General features: G+C 43.8%; 1 protein-coding gene across 4 annotated transcripts in view; it reads left to right on the top strand.

Annotated features, from left to right (window-relative positions):
• Nucleotides 1-12,401, top strand: part of LOC147238631 (adhesion G protein-coupled receptor L3) — a 332,737-nt gene that overhangs the window by 193,754 nt on the left and 126,582 nt on the right. For all 4 annotated transcript variants that reach the window (XM_086197913.1, XM_086197912.1, XM_086197911.1 and 1 more), the window contains one exon: nucleotides 3,818-3,927. In XM_086197913.1, the coding sequence (XP_086054039.1) occupies nucleotides 3,818-3,927 (110 nt within the window). The remainder of the gene's footprint in view (nucleotides 1-3,817; nucleotides 3,928-12,401) is intronic.

Below are 12,401 nucleotides of genomic sequence, written 5' to 3'. Positions count from 1 at the left end.
GTACTAGCTTAACTTTTGAATGATTGAATTTCAAAAATAACCGTACACGTGTTTAAGAGTTTACGACGACGGCGCTTGGAAGAAACCAGACAGGAGTAGTAAACAAGTGGGGCCGCTGGCACTCGGAAGGTAGAGCGTAGAAGTGAAATGACCGTGAAAAGGACCGTGGCGGTGGCATGACATCTGCTAAACTGACATACTGGCATCACAGTTACAGGTGAGAACCCCCCCACCCCCGTTCCCTCCTCCACTGTACAGCCCCTCAAATGAAGAGCGGGAACGAGTGCAGTGCAGTGTACAACTACTTCAGCAATCGTGACACCTCATCTACCCGACGAGACAGGCAGTTGCGTCCCTACAGATGCTGAGGAAACATGGGGGAATTGAACCAGCGGGCAACTCAATAGATTGCTGCGGCACCGATGCGCCCGTGCTGCAACATCTTGGGATTGTGAGGATCAACAGGTCAACCTGCTCCCTCACGTGGACTCAAAAAGAGGATCCTAATTGATTTGAGGTGGCATTGTGACTGTGATACAAATCGTGTTTTCTTTGAGATGCCCCCTGGTTCCTATGCCGGGCGGGCCATATGTGGAGCAACACACTGGACCCATAACATACACTTTATGTCTGTACTTACCGGTCCAGGTGTAAAGGATGTTCCCACACAGGTACTTTTATTGCCTCAGAAGTCTTAGAAATTGTAGCTTCTGAAGACCGGAGAAGAGATATAAAGTGAACTGAAAGGAAAACAATTGTCTTTCAAAAGTTTACCCCTTCTGGGTGACCAGAAACTGTACTGTTGTGTTGCCTAGCAACATGGAGGATGCTACTTCAGTTCCTCTTGTTGCCTCCTACTTGATTGGCCATCCCTAGTGGCGCAGTTCTCCGTGTCGGGGTGCAGGTTGAGAGTCCTGGCTGTAGCAGGAGCACCTCCTGAAAAAAGGTACGCCCTGTCGTCCGACGTCAAACATTTCATATTGACTATTTAAGCCTGTGGGTCACTTCAATCTGGGCCGCAAAGTCCTTGATGGAAAAGAGAATATCCCCACTGAAAATCTAAAAACCTCTCCAATGCTAAATGCTGCCTGTATCAAGACTGGACCAGTGGCCTCAAGTTGGTTGTTGTCAAGTGACAGGCTAATAACGTTAGCTAGCTCAGAGCTGGGAGGAAAAGTTGAAACGTTAGCTAGCTCAGAGCTAGCAGGAAAAGTTGAATCTGAATGTTAGCAACCAGAATCTAAATATTTTGCCGCAAGCGTCAGGTCAGAGTTGGGATGTTTGATATGCCGAGAGAAATTGTGGTTTTTTTCAAGGAATACCAGAATGACCAGTTAAGGCTTATTTGAAAGTCATGACAACATTTCAGTGAATTTTTTTGAACCATGTGTTTCAATTCGACTCTCCGATATTTTGCCCCTCGCTCCTGTTATCTAAATCCCTATAGCCCTCTGGAGGAAAATGATGCCGTAACAGCTGATGATGCCTTCGCCATCAGTATTTGACAAAGCCTGCACACGTCCATTTATACAAGTGTGTGTTTGTGTTTGCCTGTGACTCTTCCTGAGCCTCCAGCTCGTCACATCTCTGCCATCCATCTCACTTGTAACTCTGTGTGACACTTCATCTCGACTTGTTTTCTCACTTACTGATTACCAAACCCACTTCTAAAAAGGAACAAGCGAGAAATGGTGGCGAGGAGGGAGGTTGTAAAGACGAGGAGGCTGCCTCTGTAATTGTTTCTCAGTTGCATAGGCTTGACCTCTTATTTATTTGACTGGCATTTACTGCCTGGGAATTAACCCTTCATGGCTAGACTGCGGTGAGTGAGCAGTAGGAGGGTGAGTCAAAACTTGCGGGGGGGAGGGGGGAGTTCATGAACCCATAAAGCGCACATGGGAGAGACTCGACAGACCATATCTCATTACGGGGTTGGCTTGAAATGAGATGGGCTTAGGCTTTTTTTTTTTTTTTTGCTTGTCCCTCACTGGTTCGATTGATTAGTCGGCAGCCAATCAATGTTAATTAAGGTGTAGAGAATCCTTTAATTGTGGTGTATGAATCATTGTGTCAGACCCCATGCCTTGACCTTCACAAGACTCACACTGTGAACAGCCTTGCTGGGGAATAAATACCTTTTATATATTGCGAGACAATGATAGGTCGTAAAAGAGTATAGATTTGATGAACGGCGATCCTGGAGGTTCCCCAGCTTGGAGCAGCGAAAGAGGAGATCAAACCCAACTTGGAGTGACCTTCACATCCGGAATGTGGATGCTTCAATTCTTAATGACTACTTTCAAATATATATATATATATGTGTGTGTGTGTGTGTGTGTGTATATATATATATATATATATATATATATATATATATATATATATGTGTGTGTGTGTGTGTGTGTATATATATATATGTATATTTATGTATATATATATTTATGTATATTTATGTATACATATACATATACACACACATATATATATATATATATATACGTATATTTATGTAAGTAGTGCGAGTTATGTGAGACAACAAGTTGCCTTTGCATAAGAAGTGGAGCTTTGATTGATGACTGCCAAAAAACAAAATGATAATTGAAAACACCAGCAGCACCATAATTGTTTTTTTTTTTTGTTTTTTTTTAATGAAGACCTTCATTTCATATTGGAGCTGATTTTGCACTCAGTTGATTGTCCTCCTCCTCCTCCACTGCCGCCGCCAATACCATCCATCATGAAGTAATAACCTTGTAACCTGTGCTTTGTTCAAAGCCTGCTTGTAGGTCCATGATTTCCAACTTCACCCCTGAATTGAACACTTAGCCATGACAGTGTATCTTTAACCTTAGAGAAGGGTTAACTTTCTAGTTCCTCATTGCACAATTCTTCTCTCATTCGCCGAACTGTCCTCTTCTTCTTTCTCTATGTCTGGATCTGAAATCTTGATTTTTTTTTTTTTCCCCTTCCGCGTACTGATTCTGATCGGCTAAGACGGGGAGCAGTGAATTTGTGTTTATACTATTAACCTTCTGTGGACATGATATGATGTCATCTTAGTTGTGTGACCTGGCACAGAGCGAATACATCCAGAAAATTAAGAAATAGATGTTTTAATCATCTTTTCACGGTTGTGCGTTGGCTTTTTTTTTTTTTATTGGATGACAGTCGTTAGGCTAATGGAACCACAGCTTCCTGCGTAGGATGAAGCCTTTGTTCTGCCTGCCTCAGACCGCAAACAGCTGGTTCTATAGAGTTTCTGACATTTTAAATGCCTGGAAAATGGGGGGGGGGGGGGGGGGTCAAGATCTTGTGTGGCTGTAGCTGCTGCAATTAACTGAGGTGGTTATTGACTGAAAGGATCACCGTCATGCACACATTAGGCCTCCAAGCTACTGTTTCAGAGCAGTGAAGAAGAATCAATTTCCTGTATGTAATATAAGTCAGAGCTATGCAAATGCGCATCGGTGCATCGGCTCGCACACTCGCCAATCTGACATTTTTAGCCGGTCAGAAGCAATTCTGATATTTGAATCAGAACAACTGTAGAATGAAGCTATTATCAAAGGATGTACGGATTTAATTTCTTCCGTAACAACCAACTTTTTCAGCAAAGTCAAATGACCTCAGCTCATCTCTCCTACAAAACGTTACTTAAGCCCCCGTTTTCGGATGAGTCACTTTCATGAAAGTTTGAGACTTCATTAAATCAACTCATGAATACGCCCCTCAGAAAGCGGATTTATTATCATCTGATATTACAATTGTTGCTTTGATTTTGTCCTGAAATTAATATGACCCTCTCTTTGTTTTCCAGATGTAATAACCGGACCCAGTGCGCTGTTGTGGCGGGACCAGACGTATTTCCAGACCCTTGCCCGGGAACTTATAAATATCTGGAAGTCCAATATGAATGTGTACCCTACAGTATGTATTCCTTCACTCTCTCTGAATGCTCACGCCCATTCTCATTTCCTCTTAACAGAAGTGACACATCAACGAATCCAATCCGCACGCGTGCTAATATATTGAAACTGCGTCATCTCGTTTTGAAGCACAAAGAGGGAAGACAGCGGTGGATGTGAGGACCAGCGATAGCTAGAAAATAACACCCTGGAAGAGAACCGAAATTATTAGTGGAAGTGTTTACATGTGAGAAAACATTATCATCATCTTGCATGGCAGTTTTGTCAGCGGTCTTTGTGTAGCTTTATACTGTAGATAGTACACTAGGAAGACCAATAATTTCAGACTCTAGCAGGGATAATGAAACTGTGACAATGGATTTGACAACCGTATGCTAAAAAGAAGAAAACTGCATATGTGTGAATGCATTCAGTCAGGGAAAAGTGTTGGGAGCGTTTAATTTTGAGTTGGTTCCTGTCGGTGTCCTTCCCGTCAGCCTCCCCCCCCCCCCCCCCCCCCCCCCCAGCACTTTAATATCTCTGAGAAATCACGTCTGATCATGTCTCATGTAACATCGCAGGCAAGGAAAGCCACTTGACTTTCATCAAAATGAAACATACTTGTTGTTTTCAGCTCGGCTGACGACAGTTAAGACTCGTGAAGCCTCTCTGAGGGGAGTAAATAAGACGAATTTAATTACTGCAGCAGGTGAAAAACACTGTCAGGGCTCCTCGTATGCGGAGAGTGGGAACATTTGGTTTGGGAGTGGAGGGATCTCAGCAAGAGCTGACAGGATGAGCACACAGACAGGAAGTACAGGTGAGGATCGAGGAAGCGGCATGGACGCTGCCACATGACCTTCCAGGACTGTGTTGTGGAAAATAGCGAGCTCGCCGGTATCCTGTCATATGCGCGGTTCGCTCAGAAATGATCCAAATGTGGAAATTTCTGGGATATTTATCCGCGCAGTCTGCCGCAGACAAACATTTGATGTCCTCACAGGGCTGCTTCAGTACTCTCTGTGACAGGAGCTTTCATGTTGTCAAGTTAAAGAGAGAGGAAAAAAACAAAAACACATTTCTACCTCAGATCCAGAGCTGGCAAACAGCTTTCATATCTGACTCTTTGCAACGTGGACGTTTTGTTATCTCAGCCACGCAGTGTCAGTCTCTCAGAGGTGTTTATGTTCAAAACTGACCCAAGCAAATGCAAGCCATATCAACCCTTCCAGTTTTTAGGGAAATTCAGACTTTTTGTCAGTATTCAGACACACTTGGGCTGATGTATTAATGCATTCGCGCTTCCTTTCGGTGTTTCCTTTGGCGCACACTGAAAATTGATCTGAGCATGTCAAGTGCAAATGCATTCATGGAGGGTTAAGAGGTAAAAAACATGGGAAGAAGTGTGCATAGGGAGACTGATGCATTCTGAGCGCATGTTTGTGTAGTAAATTTGCTCCCGAAAAGCAGAAGTATATCACAGGTGAGACGCATGAACAGAGGGAAGACATGTTTCCAAGCAGCAGTTCGATTTATTTGTAACGTAATGAAAGCAATCTTGACTGCTGTTTTTTTGTTGTCGTCGTTGTTTTTTGTTTTTTGTCGCGTCCCGACAAGTCCCTGAAGCCGTGAGATTACGACTGAGTTAAAACGCGCTTGTAACACAGTTTCAAACAAGCACTGTTTCGATGGACACGGGAAACCAACGTTCACCACGGCAACACAAAATCAATTGCAAATCCGCAGTCGCACGTTCGCCTTCCAAAAAATGCCGTCCAAACACCTCCGGAAAAAAACAGAAGAGAATCCTGCTCTTCTGTCAGTCAGCTACTCCCCCCACCTCGTTATACAGATCTCCCTTCCCTTTGATTGATTTCATGGGACCTCCTACTTTTGCAGGGGTCATAGTTACAACAGCCACTAGATGGCATCTCTCACATAAATGTAGGTTGTTTTCAACACGACCATTCAGGAACCACCGGCTCTTTCTTTTGTGTGGGCGACAGTTGAGATTTGTAGGTTTTGTAGGTCCGTTTTTTTTTTTTTTTAAAGGATTCCCTCTCACCCATCTTTCCCCACGAGAGGGTTTCAAATGTTTCTTTTTTATTTTCTTTTGCCCAATCCAAGTTAGTTTCTACACGGTTGTATCACGTGCAGTATGACCCATCCTGGTCTCTTTACGTCCACTCTAGGCGACTGCTGTCACCGGACTGAATTTATATTGAGGAGACGGTCACATATGTTGCCACTGTGTAATAGCGGCCTGTGTGCAAGGCAGCAACTCGGTTTTCTAATCTTGACCCAATCCTTGTGACACGGTGTAATAGCCCACCTTCCCAATGGGAACCCTGCAGCAGTAATGAATTCCATCACCAATTTGTTGTCTCCCTTGACTTCCCATCTTCCACCGCGACACGGTGACACAGGAGTGATTCCTCTTCTGTTTTTCCTCTGTCTAAATTATTTCTGCCTATATGTCATCTCATCCTCAGCCCATCACTTTCACCTATGGCCTCTAAAGTCACCCTGCTGAATTTTGTACTGACTCGCACATTAAGACACCGTGTAAAAAGGTAGAGGTCTACTGTCCTGTACTGTCCAAAACCCTCTTACACACATACACACACACACACACACACACACACACACACACACACACACACACACACTGACTTAGCCCTGTAGTCTAATAGCAAACTGGACATACAGTGTTCCGATTCAGTCTGCCTCAACTTCCCACCTTGTTTTTAATGATACCCTCAGCTTGGCCTTCATAAGAAAAGCCAAAACATGTTGCAGCATCGTGGGAAAACTGTTCCTGGCAGCTTCGTTGTTGTAAAACCAGGCCGCCTATTAGGGGGTTCCACTAGGGAGGAAAACAGGGGCACCTTGTCTGTTATAACTATGGATTGTGCCCAGAACCATCATAAGATAAGAATTTCTGCTGGCGCTGCAGAAACGCTGCCATAATGTAGGCGTTTATTTGTATAATGAACAGGGAGCCAAAGTGTAATCTCAAGCGGTCACAAGACAGTATTGAGATGCGTTTTAGAGCAGGGTGTGAATGCAATTCATCGGTGACAGACTCGAGGAAGCACAGTGAGATCCTTTCTGTTGTCATGGCCCATACTCAGAGACGGCTCTCTGAGACAGGTTTTTGCTGAAGGCAGTTTTTCATTCGCTGGTCAGTTTGGAGATTTTGCTTGTATGTGTTTCTGTCTGGAGTCGCGGGGCGATTCATTTTCCTGATTCCTTTTTTCCGGAAGATTTGTTTTTTTTTGTTTTAATGCCTTTCAGCGGCTGCATTCGCTCGTGAATCAATGATTCGGTTCATTTGTGGGAGACCGAAAATTGCTGTTAAATGGTGGCGAAAAACACGGACTAGGTGAGCACACAGCCACGGATTCAGGACACTCTCTGTTGACTCATGGAGCCAATATTTGTACTGCGCTCTCCACTGTCACTGGTTCAGCGGTTACCCTTCCTTGACAATATTTGATAGGTACGAGCCACTGCAAACCAGGACCAGAAGCTCTGTTTGCTAACCATCACAAATTGGCCATCGTCAGAGTCGCCGGGATACTTAAACTTCCACATTTTCCCGCTCCCAACACATAAACTGCAAGTGGTCATTATGTTATGGCTGATTTATGTACATCCGGCCGGTGTCAGGATGTGTTTTAAGTTTCCCTTCAAACCAACAGGAAAATGTAGGTATTGTCCCCCTCTATGGGTCAACATGGGGATTGCACATGAAACCTGTCATCTGGTTATAAGAGATATGAAATGAAAATCATCATTGCTGCAGGGTTCGTTCTTTCTGCAGCTTAAAGGTACAAATTTTGACTTTCCCATCGTCGCTTTGTCATGTATCGACACACACCAAAAAAAAACAAAAAACAAAAACGGCACTGAGATTTGGCATTGCTTTACCAACCCTCCAGGGATGCGGGGTTAACGAATCTCACAAATTAAGAAGATACATTGTTCATTTGAACGACTGAATGTTCAGGATCAGGTTTTGATATTTGGAACTGGATGCGGATCAACATGCTTTATGAGGTCTTTTCAAAGCATTTCACGGTCATGTTCACCAAACTCTGCACCGTAAATCTCAGCTTCACCCACAGTCCCCAATCCTACAGTCTGAAGGTCTCTGCTTCATCAATAAATCATCCATACTTCATCCATCCTTATTTGTACAACATTTCATATCCGGAAACGTCATTTTTTTTTTTTTCCGATCGTCCTTTTCACGTATGGAGCGATGAAATACTCCCGTCTTTGAAATCCCCTGACCGTCAAAAATGAAATTTCAAACCTTCATCCCATGTTCAGATCTGTTTAAAAAAAAAAAAAAAAAAAAAACGTGGAAAACTTGTTCGACAAAAATAAGACCCTGTGATACTTATTAGTTAATGTATTTCACCCGATTCACCTGCTGTGTCTCACCTCACAATTTGACCCGTCCTACATAATTCATCACAGACCTCTCCCGGGTTTCTATCGATGGAGTGATGCGTAGAATAGAAGCGAACGCATGGACGGACAGATTTTTTTTTATTGGCAAAGAGGTATAATTTGAGACATGGTTGCTCGATTGTGAATTGGGTCTTTTTTAACACAAGTCTCCTCACCGAGTTCCTGAGACAGACTTGACGGATTTGAGTGTCTAATAAGAGAAGCAGCCACCCATGACTTCAACTCTCCTTCAGCGGTGGAGTCTTGACTCTGTATTCCACTGACAAGCTCTCCTTTTCTGTCCTAATACTCTTTCATCCTCACTTAGATTTTGTCCTTTAAGTGCTCTCACCCGCCCTCCACCCATACCCACCCTCCTCTTCTATTTATCTCTTTATTTGCTCCCTCTTTCCTCCCAATCCTCTCCCACCTTCACTTTTTTTTTCTTTTTAAATGTACCTTGCTTTCTTTTGATAAATAAAAGGGCTGTTCTTTAAAATCTTTAGAGGCCTGTGAGATCGCACAGTCGGATGCTCCATTAAAAACCGCGGGGGTGGGGTGCGCAATCGACGGATACGTGCTGCAAGTATGATATTGATATTATGAACGTGCCATTTGTTCCACTCCGTCAGTTGTAATGGGGGGAAACATTCCAAGAATAACCACCAGGGGTGCCAGTGTTTTCCTGTTCTGTGTGTGGCGGCGTCACAGCAAAAAAAAGGCCAATCCATCATATTTTCATTTGAGCTGCCATCTGAATAATTGTTTGATATGGGAGAAATTGCAACGCTATTGAGCAGTGCGGGAGGTAGAACAGCACTGGTGGGAAACCGCTAAACAGGAATTGATACATTTGGAAGAAAGCATTTAATACATTAAATAGAATTTGCTTGTATGTCATTTTTCATTTGCCCCCCCCCCCCTTTCCATGCACTTTACAGATTAGCAAAGCTACCCCTCAGGCAGAAGTGATGTGCTGACCCTTTATGATGAGTCATAAACATGTCCGATGGCTGACATCTGTCTCCGCCCCGCCCTCTCACCTTGACTTTCCTCCGTCGAACAGAGGCATGTCCGTCTATTCTCTCAGCGCCTTATTAAAACCTTCCTCCCTCCCTCGCTCCCCGTGTAACTTTCGCTTGAACAGCTCCCCCCAAAAGGTTACGCAAGAGGTCAACACAACTGTTTCAACATCCACGGCAGTCAGGAAGTTCCTCACGTCTCCCCAGCGACCTCTCAACTTGTCACTGAAGGAAACGATGTCATACCTGCCGTTGTTGACAGCTTGCTGTTGAGCCACCTCTCAGTGATTAGCAGTTGCCATGGCAAATAGCCTGATTCGGTCAAGGGAATCGGACAAACGTTTGGTCCCGAGTAATGAGCTAGGGAATAATTACATGTCCTTTCAGGGAAATGCTTTTGTTCAGTTTGAAGTGGCAGATGAGGTAGAGAGAGAGAGAGAGAGAGTGAGAGACGCAAGAAGAGAGAGAACAAAGGAAGGAAAACCAGCTGGCAATCTGTTGCCATACATAAGCCACTTGTTCCCCACCTACTGTTTCTAACTAATAAGGACAATGTAAAAATCCGCACGAGCTCAGTGGGGTCCGGCTCAGCCCTGTCACACATGCTTCACACTTTAGGAAGCCAAGCCAGGATGTTAAAAAAAAAAAAAAAAAAAAAAAAAAAATCAAAAAAAAAATTGCACTATCAATTCTGCAATTTGAGCTGAGCAGTGTTATCGTGAGCTCATAACAACTCTCCATGTAGCCTCATTTATCTTTTATGTCCAACTCAGCTAATTGCTTTTTAATTCATTTTGCTAATAATAACACACCTAACAGGTTCCGGGTGGCTCTAATTGAATAATGGAGTAGAGTGTTTTGGCAAGTTTTACTCAGCACCTGCTACCACATTCTACCCTTCTGTGTTGGCAGGTGAAACGATGAAATTGATTCCCTACACATGGCTTTCACTAACAATGCAGCACGGGTGTAATGTGGTGTGATTACGGGAGCCAATCTGCAGTGGTTACACTTAAGGTAAACACCACCTGTGTGACCAGGATGGAATTTAAGAGATCTTTTTGTTTTTCTTCTTCTTCTTAGTTTTCATCCCTAACTTTCTTTTCTATTTTTTTTCCCCATCTAAATGATTGACAGGGACCAAAATTATATAAATGCAATCTAATGCCACAGGCCGACTTTTGTTTAGTTTGTTTGTTTGTTTGTTTTTTTTTCGGTAAAGATTATTTCGCCAGGGCACTGGTTCCACGAGATAACGTCACACGACCACGCAAGAAACCGTCTTACTAAGTCACGTGTCTCGACCAACAGGGATTTTGACCAATCGCTGTGCTTTGAGCAGATATTCAGGATTCCAAACAAAAATGGCAGCTCCTGAAACGATTGCTGTAGACTTTGCACTGAAAGCTTTTCTTCATCGAAAGGATGTTTTTGCTCTTCCAAACATTGTTTTTCGAAGTACCACATTCGAAAAGATATGTTGAAACGGCAAAATTTGAGGGAAAAAAAAACTCCTGCAGATTCCACACGCCCCCAAAAAAAAATCACGGAATATGAAGATGATGAATATACGTGATTATTCTCTACAAAGGAATTCAGTGTATAAATACAAAACGTGTAGGCAGGGGAGAAAATTTCAGGGCAAGGAAGCTTCTGGGTTCTGTTTGAGGAAGTTTGGAACAATCGTGTTTGAACCATCATCTTCATCCGTGGAAATAGTCCGCACTGAGCACAAAAGAGAGGGCACGCAGTGGCCGTGACGCAAGGCCTGAAAAATGACTGCCGTCTAACGATTTGACAAAGATGTTGAAACTGTTAGCCGAGTGTAAACAGGCCACTTTTGAAACAATCCGCTCACATTCATCGTCTTTCAACTCAACTCAACTCAGTTCTATCTCAACTTGCTGTACAGATCGCAAACAGTGAGCGGCAAAACATGGAACTCCTGGACCGGATATCCGCTGGCAACACTGGATGCCCGGAAATGCTGGCCCTTGTTCCCAGGGGCTGAGTCGTCAGACAAAGACGATGGGTTCTGAGATTGGCCCCTGATAGCCGGGCGGTTCTGACCTCTTTCTTCACAGTTTTGAAGGTTTTAGCTGGTTCTGCGAAGCAAACCATCCGACTGCGTCAGGAGTTGGTAGCGGAATTTGTTTTGAGTTGTTTATTGGAGAAGTCGCATTGACGCGAATCAGGCCTGGCTATTTGGAGGTATTGCTCCAAATAACCTATTTCCGAAGTATTGAACTGATATTTAACTGTCATTATTGTGGATGAGGGTTTTTTGTTTTTGTTATTTTTTGTTTTTTGAAGCAATGGACATTTCCAGAGTCAACTGCAGTGGTTAGCGATGATGTAGATGAACAAAAACGGCCGGGATTTAATCTGTCGCGGCTGCAGAGGCGAGAGAGCGAGCGGGAGTGGTGGTGGTGCCTTGGGGTGCTGTGATTACATTGGCGAACCTCACCAGTGAAAAGAAGTCAACACTACACCACAGTTTGTTCCCGTGTCAGTGGATTTCACTTCTCAGATGCCGGAGACATTCTTTTGTTTGTCCAGAATAAACTGACAGACCGACAACCGGTACTCGAGGGACACTATCCATTGAGTAAATAAATACAAACACTGAAATTGTCCTTTGGTGGCCGTAATGTTGACAATGCCATTGTTCTTCCACAAAAAAGACAGCAGATGATGAATAAATTTGACGTGAAAATGCTGATCTGCCGTCCGTATTGTGACGTTATCAGCACTCCAGTAAGACCCAGGCAGTTCTCTTGGCCTCGGATAATCTCGCTGCAACTTTTAAGCTCCTTGAAGAGTAGATCACCCTATTTGTTATCAGTAAATCTACTAAGAAGATTGCACGGATGTTGAGTAGCTTTCCGCCCCTGAGTTCTCGAGTCCACGTTCATCAGGTCCAGTGCCGGATTCAACGCCATGGCAGCCGATACATCACGCAACCGCACCCTCCTCGCTCCTGCGCTTTGATGCCAGAGAGCATTAGCCAACT

This window comes from Aulostomus chinensis, chromosome 24 (assembly GCF_037954235.1).
Source record: "Aulostomus chinensis isolate RoL2024-O1b breed Wild chromosome 24, RoL_Achi_v1.0, whole genome shotgun sequence".
NCBI classification, from domain to species: domain Eukaryota; kingdom Metazoa; phylum Chordata; class Actinopteri; order Syngnathiformes; family Aulostomidae; genus Aulostomus; species Aulostomus chinensis.
Note: the sequence above shows the minus strand (reverse complement) of the source record. Positions and strands in the feature narration are given on the sequence as shown.